The sequence below is a fragment of the Nycticebus coucang genome, chromosome 10 (assembly GCF_027406575.1).
Source record: "Nycticebus coucang isolate mNycCou1 chromosome 10, mNycCou1.pri, whole genome shotgun sequence".
Lineage (NCBI taxonomy): Eukaryota > Metazoa > Chordata > Mammalia > Primates > Lorisidae > Nycticebus > Nycticebus coucang.
The window spans coordinates 113417487-113429800 of record NC_069789.1 but is presented as its reverse complement, the minus strand read 5'-3'; the positions used below and the strand labels follow the sequence as shown (position 1 = coordinate 113429800).

General features: G+C 39.6%; 2 protein-coding genes across 2 annotated transcripts in view; both read right to left on the bottom strand.

Moving 5' to 3' along the window:
• Positions 1-10757, bottom strand: part of ZNF614 (zinc finger protein 614) — a 28056-nt gene extending 17299 nt beyond the window's left edge. The window contains exons 1-4 of the mRNA XM_053604568.1: positions 10415-10757; positions 9919-10124; positions 7731-7857; positions 7063-7158 (exon numbers count right to left, since the gene is read on the bottom strand). The gene's annotated coding sequence lies outside the window, so the exon portion shown is untranslated. The remainder of the gene's footprint in view (positions 1-7062; positions 7159-7730; positions 7858-9918; positions 10125-10414) is intronic.
• On the bottom strand, positions 701-11540 carry LOC128596555 (zinc finger protein 432-like). Its single transcript, XM_053606135.1, is given in 5 exon segments — positions 701-2462; positions 2464-3263; positions 5558-5602; positions 7063-7158; positions 11525-11540. Coding segments are annotated over 5 exon segments (1869 nt in total). The 3' UTR covers positions 701-1550.
• Positions 11541-12314: the final 774 nt, after the last annotated feature.

Genomic DNA, 12314 nt, shown 5'->3' with positions numbered 1-12314 from the left:
TTTAGAAAATTACATTTTGTAAACCACTCAATGCTACTTATAAACTTGAACTTGAATAAACACATACAAATATGCTGAATTACATATATAAATTTAATGTATTCCTTGTTTAAGTACATCAGTAGAAATTTAGGAGACTAAAATATGCAAGAACTAATCATGTAATGATACAAGGTAGGCACTCTAAAACTCCTGCCTTGGCTTGGCGCCTGTAGCTCAGTGGCTAGGGCACCAGCCACATGCACCGGAGCTGGCAGGTATGAACTCAGGGGGGCCTGCCAAACAATAACTACAACTGAAAAATAGCTGGGTGTTGTGGCGGGCACCTGTAGTCCCAGCTACTGGTGGGGCTAAGGAAAGAGAAATCGCTTAAGCCCAAGAGTTTGAGGTTGCTATGAGCTGTGACACTAGAGCACTCTACTGAGGGTGACATAGTGAGACTCTGTCTCAAAAAAATAAAATAAAATAAAATTCTTGTGTTGTTATGTAACTGTATCAGTGAGGGAAACAGACCACTTTAAAATTATGGAATCAATGAGAATGTGGTGCAGAGTATCCCTATCTGAAATGGATATCAGGTATATGCTGAGTTTAGATTTATGATAGAAAGCCCTCAAATATACATCATTTGCTAAGACTTATATACTTCATGAATTCTGATACTTTGCTAAATTTACTTACATTTAGTGTGCTCATGAGTTTTATTTCTATATAAAGTAATGATGGATGATGAGACAAAATATATCACTGAAATCCTACCATATTCATTGCTATCTTAAATTTTTTTCTCTAGTGTGGAATATCTGTAAACTATCAAGGTTTTATTTCTGGGCAAAGGCTTTCCTGTGATCGTTATGCCACTGGTAGTATAAGCTCACTGATGAGATAGGGTCTTTCTTTTGATAGGCTCTCATAGTGTCCCTATTTATAAGATTTAATTCAGCATAAACTTTTCAAGACATACAATTATTCTGTCAAGCCTTTTTTGAGGTGGAGTGTCAAGTTTTTTTCTGACATGTTTAACACACAATTTGAAGTAACTGATCACTGAAGGCACTAGTGCAGTCTCTGAATTTATTAAAATTTAGTCTTATGCAAGTTCTATAATCCCCAAGGGTGAAAAATCTAGCAATGGACTGCTTTACACTCTCTTCATATACACTAGAAGCATATTTAATAAGTTCACAGTACTTATTACAAACATGGTTTGCTCCCGAATACGTTCACTTGTATGTAACAGCTTCAGATTCTCTGCAAAGGATTATGTACCTCATACACAATCAGAATGTCAGAATTTTAATAAATGCTGACAGATGAGAAAGATTACCCCCAATCACTGAATCCATAGTCTCTGGATTGGGCGCCTCAACAAAGTCAGAGCTTGAATTTATGTGGAAGGATTTCCATCATTGACTGCATTTATTCTGGTGGATAATGAGACCAGATGAAATTCAATTTGTTATATGTAAAGGAAATCTACCCTATATGAAATCTCTGATGTACAGAGGTATATTTTCTTCCTGAAGGCAGTGACCATGTTCATTGCATGGTTAGGGTTTGTTTCCAATATGAGTTCGCTGATGTGCAAAGAGATTTCTTTTTGAGGAGAAGGCTTTTCCACATTTGCTGCATATAAAGGGTTTCTCTCCTGTATGAGTTCGTTGATGAACTATTAGATGGCTTTTCACAGTGAAGCCTTTACCACATTCATTGCATGCATAAGGCTTCTCTCCAGTATGAATTTGCTTATGTAAAATGAGCTGTTTCCATGAACCTCTTCCACATTCACCACATATATAAGATTTCTTTCTTGTATGCATTTCCTGATGTACAATGAGATATCGTTTCATGGTGAAGCCTTTTCCACATTCTTTGCACAGAAAGGGTTTCTCTCCAGTATGAGTTCGCTGGTGTACAACAAGATTGCTCTTAAAGGCAAAACCTTTTCCACATTCACGGCATTTATAAGGTTTCTCTCTAGTAAGAGTTCGCTGATGTAATACCAGTCCACTATTTATGGTGAAACCTTTCCCACATTCAGTGCATCTGTAAGGTTTTTCTCCAGTATGAGCTCGCTGATGTACAATCAGCCGACTCTTCAAGGGGAAGCCTTTCCCACACTCAGTGCATATGTAAGGTTTCTCTCCAGTATGAATTCGCTTATGTCTAATAAGCATGGTCTTTACCGTGAAGCCTTTTCCACATTCACTACATAGATACGATTTCTCTGTTGTATGATTTCTCTGATGTACAATGAGATTACTCTTGCTAGGAAAGCCTTTTCCACATTCACTGCATACATAGGGTTTCTCTCCTGTATGAGTTCACTGATGTTCGATCATACGGCTCTTCACAATGAAGCCTTTTCCACATTCAATGCATATATATGGTTTCTCTCCTGTATGATTTCGTTGATGTATGATGACATAGTGCTTTGTGGTGAAGCCTTTCCCACATTCACTACCAGATGTAGGGTTTCTCTCCTGTATGAGTTCGCTGATGTATGATAAGCATGCGCTTCCCAGTGAAGCCTTTTCCACAATCACTGCATACATAAGATTTCTCTCCAGTATGATTTTGCTGATGTACAATGAGATTTCGCTTGCCTGGGAAACCTTTTCCACATTCATCGCATACATAGGGTTTCTCTCCAGTATGAGTTCGCTGATGTTCAATCAGATGGCTTTTCATGGTAAATACTTTTCTACATTCATTGCATATAAAGGATTTCTCCCTTTTGTGAATTCTCTGATGTTCATTGAGCCTGGACTTTCTGGAGAATACTTTTGCACACATACTACATCCGTAAGGTTTTTCTCCTGTATGAACTCTCTCATGATCAGTGAGCTGAGACTTCTTGACAAAGGCTTTTCCACATTCACTGCATACATGAGTTTTCTCTATGTCATGACTTCTCTGATGCTTATTGACTTGGGATTTAATTCTATTAGGTTTTGTACTTACAGAAAATTTAACAGAATGAAGTTCTTCATACTTACCTTGAAAAAATGTTTTCCCATGTTCATTGAATTTAGTAGAATTGTTAATTTCATAGCTTTTGTTCTGGTCAACTAAACTTAAATTTGATTTCAAAGTTTTTATATATGACTCAAACGTAACATGATTTTCCCTAAAAGAAAAATGACTTTTGCTTTGAGGTACAATATTTCCAAATGCATTGTGTTCGTAGTATTGCTCCATAGCCTTTAATAGTCTTTGATTTTCCAGGTGACCCTGCAAATGATCATCAACCTTGTTGTTTTCTAGGAAAGAAGAGAAAAATGAATCCTTTCATAATCTTGTTTTGGGGATAAAACCTCTTTTAAAAAAATACCTTTTTTAAATAAATGGCCTTTAGGGTGGTGCCTGTAGCTCAGTGTGTAGGGTGCTGACCACATACACTGAGGCTGGTGGGTTTGAACCCAACCTGGGCCAGCTAAAACAATAATGACAACTGCAACAACAACAAAAAAGATAGCTGGGCATTGTGATGGGTGCCTGTAGTCCCACCTACTTGGGAGGCTAAGGCAAGAGAGTCACTTGAGCCCAAGAGTTTAAGGTTGCTGTAAGCTGTAACACAACAGCATTGTACCCAGGGTGACAGCTTGAGACTCTGTCTTAAAAAAAAAAAAAAAATGGCTTTTAGGCCAGGAGAAGTGGCTCACATCTATTATCCTAGCACTCTGGGAGGCTGAGGTGGGTGGATTGCTTGAACTCACGAGTTCAAAACCAGCGTAAGCAAAAGCAAAACCCCAGTCTCTACTAAAAATAGGACAACTGAAGTAACAGGATCACTTGAGCCAATAGGTTGGAGGTTGCTGTGTGCTATGACACTACAGCACTCTAACCAAGGCAACAACTTGAAACTCTGTCTCAGAAAAAGTAAATAAAATACAATAAAATAATGCCTTTTAGGCCAGGCACAGTGGCTCATACTAGTAATCTAGCACTCTGAGAGGCTAAGGCAGGACTATTGCTTGAGCTCAGGAGTTCCAGACCAGTCTGAGCAAGGGTAAGACCCTATCTCTACCAAAAATAGAAAGCTAGCTAGCCATCATGGTGGGTGCCTATTGTCCCGGCTACTCAGGAGACTGATGCAGGAAGACTGCTAAAGCCCGAGTTTGAGGTTGTTCTGAGCTACAGTGATGCCATGGCACTCTATCTAGAGTGACAGAGTGAGCCTCTCACACACACAAAAAGCCCCTTAGTGACAACAGTATGATAACAGTATACAAAGCAATTCCTGGCAACTCCATGTATAAATGTTCCTTATTGCTTACACTTAGCTTAAAAACATAATAATATAAAAAAACCAGGGCCAGGCATGGTGGCTAATGCCTGTAATCCTAGCACTCTGGAACTTGGTGCCCGTAGCACAGTGGTTATGGCGCCAGCCACATACACCAGGCTGGCGAGTTAGAACCTGGCCTGGGCCAGCTAAACAACAATGACAACTGCAACAAAAAAACAGCCAGGCATTATGGTGGGTGCCTATAGCCCCAGCTACTTGGGAGGCTGAGCAAGGGAATCGCATAAGCCCAAGAATTTGAGGTTGCTGTGAGCTATGACGGTACGGCACTTTGCTGAGGGTGGCATAGTGAGACTCTTTCAAAAAAAAAAAAAAAAATTCCTAGCACTCTGAGAGGCTGAGGTGGGTGGACTGCCTGAGCTCACAGGTTTGACACCAACATGAGCAAGAGCAAGACCCCACCTCTGAAAATAGCCCAGTATTGTGGTGGGTACCTGTAGTCCCACTTACTTGGGAAGCTGAGGCAAGAGAATTGCTTGAGCTGAAGAGTTGGAGGTTGCTGTGAGCTATGACGCCACAGCACTCTACTGAGGGCAACAAAGTGAGACTCTGTCGCAAAGTAAAAGTAGTTTGTGCACAAATAAGTTTAGTTTGACAATCTGCATAGATTTGATGGCTTTCTATTACTAAATCAGACCTTATAAAATATGCAGACATAGTAAAATACAGCAAGTTATTATTACAAACAAATAATAGGTTTGGAGGAACGCTATTTCTTTTTTTTTACAGTTTGATGAGTTTTTTTTTTATTAAATCATAGCTGTGTACATTAATGTGATCATGGGGCACCATACACTGGTTCATAGACCCTTTGACACATTTCCATCACACTGGTTAACATAGCCTTCCTGGCATTTTCTTAGTTACTGTGCTAAGACATTTACATTCCACATTTACTAAGTTTCACATATACCCTTGGAAGATGCACCGCAGGTGTATCTCCCTGGAGGAACACTATTTCATAAAACTTGGGGAGATAACAAACCACAAAGGTGGAAGACACAACTGATCCAAAATTATTTATTCTTTCCACAAATATTTATTGAGTGGTTCCCATGAACAAGGTACTCTGCACTTATTTGGAATATACGAGATATGTCTTACTTTACCAATGTCAAATTCTAGTTAGAGAAAACGGAATAAACAAGAAGGAATTAAAAAAGAAGAGAGTTGGAGATGGTTAACTGTGGTTTCAAGGAGCAGTAGACATGGTGAGAGGTAGAGAAAACTATTAAACAATCCACCTACCTCCGCCTCCCAGAATGCTAAGATTATAGTGTTGAGCCACCACACCTGGCCTCACATTTTTTTAGAGACCTACAGCCAGGAAATATCAACATCCCTTGAAGAATCTGTCCGCTTTCTCCTCATAGTCATATGATTACAGCTCAACATGGCTCTCTTGTATTGGCTGTCCGAGATAACAGACACAAACCGACTGCTTCCAAAACTGATTGTGGTGATGGTTATTTAACCGTTCACATGCTATAATGCAATGAATTGTAAATTTTAAATTGGCAAATTGTATGGTATGTAAATTATCTCAATAAAGCTGTTTAAAAAGCCAAATATATAGTGAGAAAAACAATTCAGGGAAATGAATACAATGTTAATGTCTAGGATGAAAGAAAATCAGAAATATCAAATGTACAAAGGAAGTTCTCTGAAGCAAACATAATTTATGACCTAGTTTTGACTGGAATTGATGTAGGATGTAAAACACTCCTTCAACATTAACAGTGAACTGAAACAGCAGACACTTTTAAGAATAGAAATCCATAGGTACAAGGCATCTAACACCAAAATGAATAGGACAGGTGGTGTATGGCACTAAAGGAGACTATAACCTTAAAATAAGACAGAAAAGGTGACAAGTTTTCTGGACACAGAGAATTACAATGATTAGGAAAATAGCAGAGAAAATGGAATCATTGAGGAACCAGGGGTGGGGTGAATAGAGAAGCTCAGGAGCCTGATGAATGCGTAGTAGAGATCAGATGAGGGCATAATATACAAGGTGAGACTGGATGTTAGGAAAAGAAATCAGTATTTCTTTCTTTTTTTTTTTTTTTAAAGTATATTGTTTCTCTGTTTCATTTTTCTTGCTTATAATATATAGGTAAATTAGATATTCTTATTTATTTATTGCAGTTTTTGGCCGGGGCTGAGTTTGAACCTGCCACCTCTGGTATATGGGGCTGGCATCCTATTCCTTGAGCCACCGGCGCCACCCCAGTATTTCTTTCTATCTTTCTTTTTTTTTAATTGAGATAGAGTCTCACTTTCTCACCCTTGGTAGAGTGCCATGGCATCACAGCTCACAGCAACAGGTGCCTGCCACAATGCCCTGTCTTTCTTAATAGAGGAGAAAATTGCAATAGTGAGAAGACAGTGATTAATACAAAGGTCTCTCTGTGGACCAAGGCCTAGAAGGTGGAATTTCATAGCCAGGGAAGTGGAATGAAAGGGCAGAGACACTGTCACAGGATATAAAGGGGAAGATTATAGAATCTAAGGAAGAAGAAAACTAGGCAAACAAACCAAAATCAAGATGTAAGATAACATAACCAGAGATCAGATCTCAGGAAAGAAAAAAATAGACCTATTTCCCTCTAAACACCTAAAAGAAAAGTTCTGCTATGGGGAGAGAGGTACATAGAGTTACTGTTCCTATCCCCAGACGCTCATGCAGCCTTCTGTGACTGACACTAATGGGACTTCTACAGTCATGCATCTTTCTAGTTCCCACTTACCTGGACAGATGCGACTATACATTTCATCTTCTGTTGTCCAAGGTTGTTCTCCTTGTTCCAACCTGGACAGTGCATCTGGTCTGCTGGCTTGATAACCTATTTACAGGAAATGATAGAAGAGTTAAGACACCATGAAGTGGGCTGGTGTATGCAACATGGAAGAATGTTACACTCAAGGAACAAAATGGTTTTCACATCTGAAATGTAGAGGCTTTTCTCTCAGGAGAGGGTATGTTATAGTCAGCCCTTCCTTTCTGCAAGTTTTAATTGCAGTTTGAAAATATTTGATAAAACCCAAATAACAAATAACAATACTAAAATACAAAGTGATACAAATAAAAAATATAACAACTATTTTCATAGCATTTACATTTATTAAGTATCAACTTAGAGATAATTTAAAGTACACAAAAGGATGTGTGTAAGTTATATGCAAATACTGCATCATTTTATATCAGGACTTGAGTATCTGTGGATTTGGCAGCTATGGAAAGTCCTAGAACCAGTTTCCCACAGATACCAAGAGGTGACTGTATATCTTTTTATCAGGAGCCAGAGGACACACTACAAATCTGCTCTTTAGAGCATAGCAGTGACTTCCGAATGGTTCAGAAAGCAAAGGCCATTGTCTGGGTGCCCTCTGAGTAATATGGGTCAACTCTCCTCACCGACTGACACCAGGTTGCTGTAATTCTCCATAATCACGTCCCAGTATAGGTCCTTCTAAGCAGGGCCCAGGAGCTTCCACTCCTGCCAGGTGAACTCCACAACTACATCCTCCAGGGTCAACAATTCCTGTAAAAACATGTCCTGCTTAATATGAAGTGTTTCTCTTTTATTGACATGGAAGGAATGTGAAAAAATTTGTCTGCTCTTATTAATCATAAAAACTGCATGTATCTATAAACCTACTGTATTTTTAATACATTGTTATAGACTCAATCTCCAAATATTCTATAATTGTGCAGTGCCCCATTCCCTCAACAAAATATAAGGTTTTATATCAAATCCTCTCAGTAAAACCAAGTTTTATGTATAATTTTTAATTTCAGTATCTACTGATCAGTCAAGAAAGTACATGCAAATGTCATTCAGATACTATGTACATGGTATAGATTTCTACATTCACTGCAGTCCTTCTCAGGTAATGCCAGCATAACACAGGAACAAACTCCAGATGCTAGAATCACTGGATATTGCATAAGTATTTGCAATGGGTTAAAAAATGGAAATATATAAGGAGCACAAGAAACAACTAAAAAATAGTAGTTAAACTGGGAAAAAAATTATTCTTGAAAATATATACATGTGATAGATGTATTTATGTTAACAGAAGGGTTTATCATATTAGATATACTGATAAGATAAATAAGGAATTGGAATATACATTAAAAAAACTGAAAAATGAAGCAGAGATAAAGTGGTACAAAGTATGTACACAAATTTACATACATTTGTAAATACACGTACATATGTAGATGCACACACAGTTCAGTGACAGCAAGTATAAACTACTATATACAGTGTACAGTATACACTATATATATATATATATATATAGTGTATATATAAGAGATTAGGAAGGAAGGTCTAAAGAGATAACTTCCTTTTCTTGCTAGTGTATGTATCATCAGAATTACTTTCCTTTAAAATGTAACCCTGAGGCTTGGCATCCCTAGCACAGTGGGTACAGCGCCAGCCACATACACTGAAGGTGGCGGGTTCAAACCCGGCCCAAGCCAGCTAAACAACAATGACAACTGCAACAAAAAATAGCTGGGTGTTGTGGCGGGTGCCTGTAGTCCCATCTGCTTGGGAGGCTGAGGCAAGAGAATCGCTTGAGCCCAAGAGTTTGAAGTTACTGTGAGCTGTGTGTGATACCACAGCCCTCTACTGAAGGTGACATAGTGAGACTGTCTCAAAAAAAAAAGAAAAAAGTATCCCTGAATAATTTCTGTAATTACAAAAAAAAGCAATAAAAGGAAAACAGATAAGAATTAGATTTGAAAATGGGGAAGAATTCTGTATTTTCTGAGATAAGGTTAAGTTATAAAGCAAATGACATGGCACCCAACAACTCAAGTCCTTGCCAGCTCCATAATGCCAAATTTGTACCTAAATGTCAGCTCATCCACCTCTTCAGGACAGTTGAAAGCCATGCAATCCTTCCATTTTTCTATGTTATTTAGGTTTTATTCCTAGCTATGCTCAGGCACATACAAGGCTGAGTCCTTTGAGCATCCTTTCTTTTGTCCCCTGAAAAATTGTGTCCAGTTTTTACTTAGTCTATTCTCATAGGAGTCTCTGAGGAACCTTGTAATAAGTAGCAGTAAGAAATCTACTGCCTTTATTAGCAGGCTAGTTCAAAACTACGTCTATCATATCATCCCTGGGAAGACTATCAAAATTTTTTTGAGACCTAAATGCCAGGAAATATAGACATTCCCTGAGAAATCTGATTTCTCTTCACAGTCATTGTATATCATCTAGCTCAGCATGACCCTTATGTTGGCTTACAGAGATATTAGACACAAGCTAACAGCTAATATAATCCAACAGATTCTCCAGTCATTATGTTCCAATATCAGTTATTAGTAGGAGTCATATAAGCATTATATTCCTGATCCTACTGTGCCATGATGTTAGATTTATATTCAAAGTTTATTTCTCTCTATACTTTAAACTGATTTCTTTTTTTGCAGTTTTTGGTCAGGGCTGGGTTTGAACCCGCCACCTCCGGCATATGGGGCCGACGCCCTACCCCTTTAAACCACAGGCACCACCCTGAACTGATTTTTTTATGGGCCTCTACAAATCCATTAAAAAATAACAGAGAATATAACACACAGAAGTCACCTGGGCACTGCTCATTTTCTTCTGTTGTGGGATATGACCAGCAACTGCTACTCTATCTTTGTCTCTTCTGGATATACCCAACATCTCTGGTCAGAAACTCAGTCACTGGTCAAGGGTATCCCCAGGAATGATGACATCTAGGTCCTGGAACCTCTTCTTTCTTCATTTATTTCTTGCCTCTCCCTCGGGTAGCCAGGACCTGTGAGCTGAAGAGCATAATAACTTTCAGAGGTACATTCCCTCTTACTGTTCATTCACCTTAATGCATGATCCTGAATATTTCTGTCTCTTTATTTGGTTCCTTCAAGCCAATGACACAGAAGACCTTCAATGTACAGGAGGAATGCTTTTCTTCTGTGAAGCATGAAAGTAGCATGAATGTGAAAGGAGATGTGGCAAAGGAGAATGAGTACAACATTATGCCTCAGTAGTAGTAATTTTAGAAATGAGACCATGTGACTGGTGGAATTGAAATTTTTCCTTTAAATTATGTTACCTTCAGCTGGGTGCAGTGGCTCATGCCTGTAATCCTATCACTCTGGGAGGCTGAGGCAGGTAGATTGCATGAGCTCAGGAGTTGGAGACCAGCCTAAGCAAGAGTTGAGACTGCATCTCTACTAAAACAGAACAACTAGCCAGGTGTTGTGGCAGATACCTGTAGTCCTAGCTATTTGGCAAGCTGAGGCAGGAAGATGGCTTAAGCTCAGGAGTTTGAGGTTGCTGTGAGCTATATACAGCCACAACACTCTAGCCAGGGCAATGGAGTGAGACTCTTTCTCAAAAATAAGTAAAATAAATAAAGGTACTCTCGTACCTCTTTAAAAGTCTTTATATATACACGTTAAAATGTTTATACATAGTATACACACTGCAATATGAGGAACAATGAACACACTGAATAAAAGAGGAGAATGGAAAGAAAGAATATGAAGTATAAATACGATTCAAAAACATAAATGCTAGGAAAATTGCAGCCTTTAAAAAACCTAAAAGGAAACAGCCATTAAAAATATGCAGTTAACATGCAAGAGAAAAGATAAAAGCAAACTCTAAAATAGAAAATGTATTAATTTTAGATTTACTTAATTATTTAGCCCTTTTTTTCTCTCCCACAAAAAAAAAAAGACCCTTTAATTTCTGTGAGTTTAAGAGGACGGGTTATTGTGGGGAGCCAAACAGGCTTAGAAAATTTGTCACGGAAGAGGAACCTGAACCTTTTAGGGAATGTTAACGTTCATCAACTCTGCTCCAGCAGCCTACGTCTGAGCTCAAAATACACACACACACACACCCCACCAGCCAGGGCTCCTACTCCAAGTCTTCAGCTTTCAAACATTTCTACACCATACGAAAACTTGGCCTAGGTACACACACATGCACTAACTGACCTCTCCTAATGTCTCCTGGATCACTAACCCCCAATTACCCAGAATCCGAAACAGACACTGCATTCGTTGACAACCACCGTCCCGCTAGTTCTCAATCACTGAGTCCTACAGACGGAATAACCTGCAAAGACCCTAATCCCTGACTTCAGGACGCTTCTCGGTCGCACAGAAATCCCACTACAGACTCCTACACGCTCCCCCTGCAAAACAACACCCACCCCGAGCTACCTCCATCGCCTCGCACTAGCAAAAACCTACGTAGACACCCTCAGATCGCACTTTCCCTCCGTCTTTTCCACGGACTGATCCACACACTGACATGACACTCTTGAACGTTAGCTCTTAAATTCTGAACTTTCTTCACTAAACTTCTTCCACCTAAGGTCTCCACGTCCAGCTAGCTGCTCTCCAGTAACTCTCCGAACAAGGTGCACCGCGGTTCTATGAGAACATAATTCTGGCTTCCGGCTTTTCCTTATGACGTAATACTCCCGCGCCGGCGTCGCCTTGACACTGTGGGAGCCGCAGTGTTTGAATACCAGAGGTATACAAAAGGCGCCGATGCTGCTTTGGCGCCTGTGACCTGCGAGAGACTGCTGGAACGGTCAATTCAGCATATTTTAAATTAATACATTGCAAGTCTATTCCCTGGCGGAAATGAAATGCTTGTTTGAGTTCTCACAGGGCAAACCCGACGTGGGGGTGAAGTACTGTGAACCTACAGGGAACAGAATAACGTGGTCGCCTTCTTAGTTTTCAAAGACAGGAGCCTATCACTACCATAGGCGCGACACACATTCTTAGTGGCCAGAACGGCTGCAACGTCTTAGCTCCGCAGGAAATTAAAATAACCTCCCGGGCACTTCAATCACTGTTCTAGCCAGTGGCGCCCATCTGTAATCCTAGCCCTCTGGGAGACACAGGTAGGTGGATCGCCGACGCTCACATGTTCTAAACCAGCCTAAGCAAGCGAGACCCCTTCTCTACTAAAAATAGAAAAACTATCCA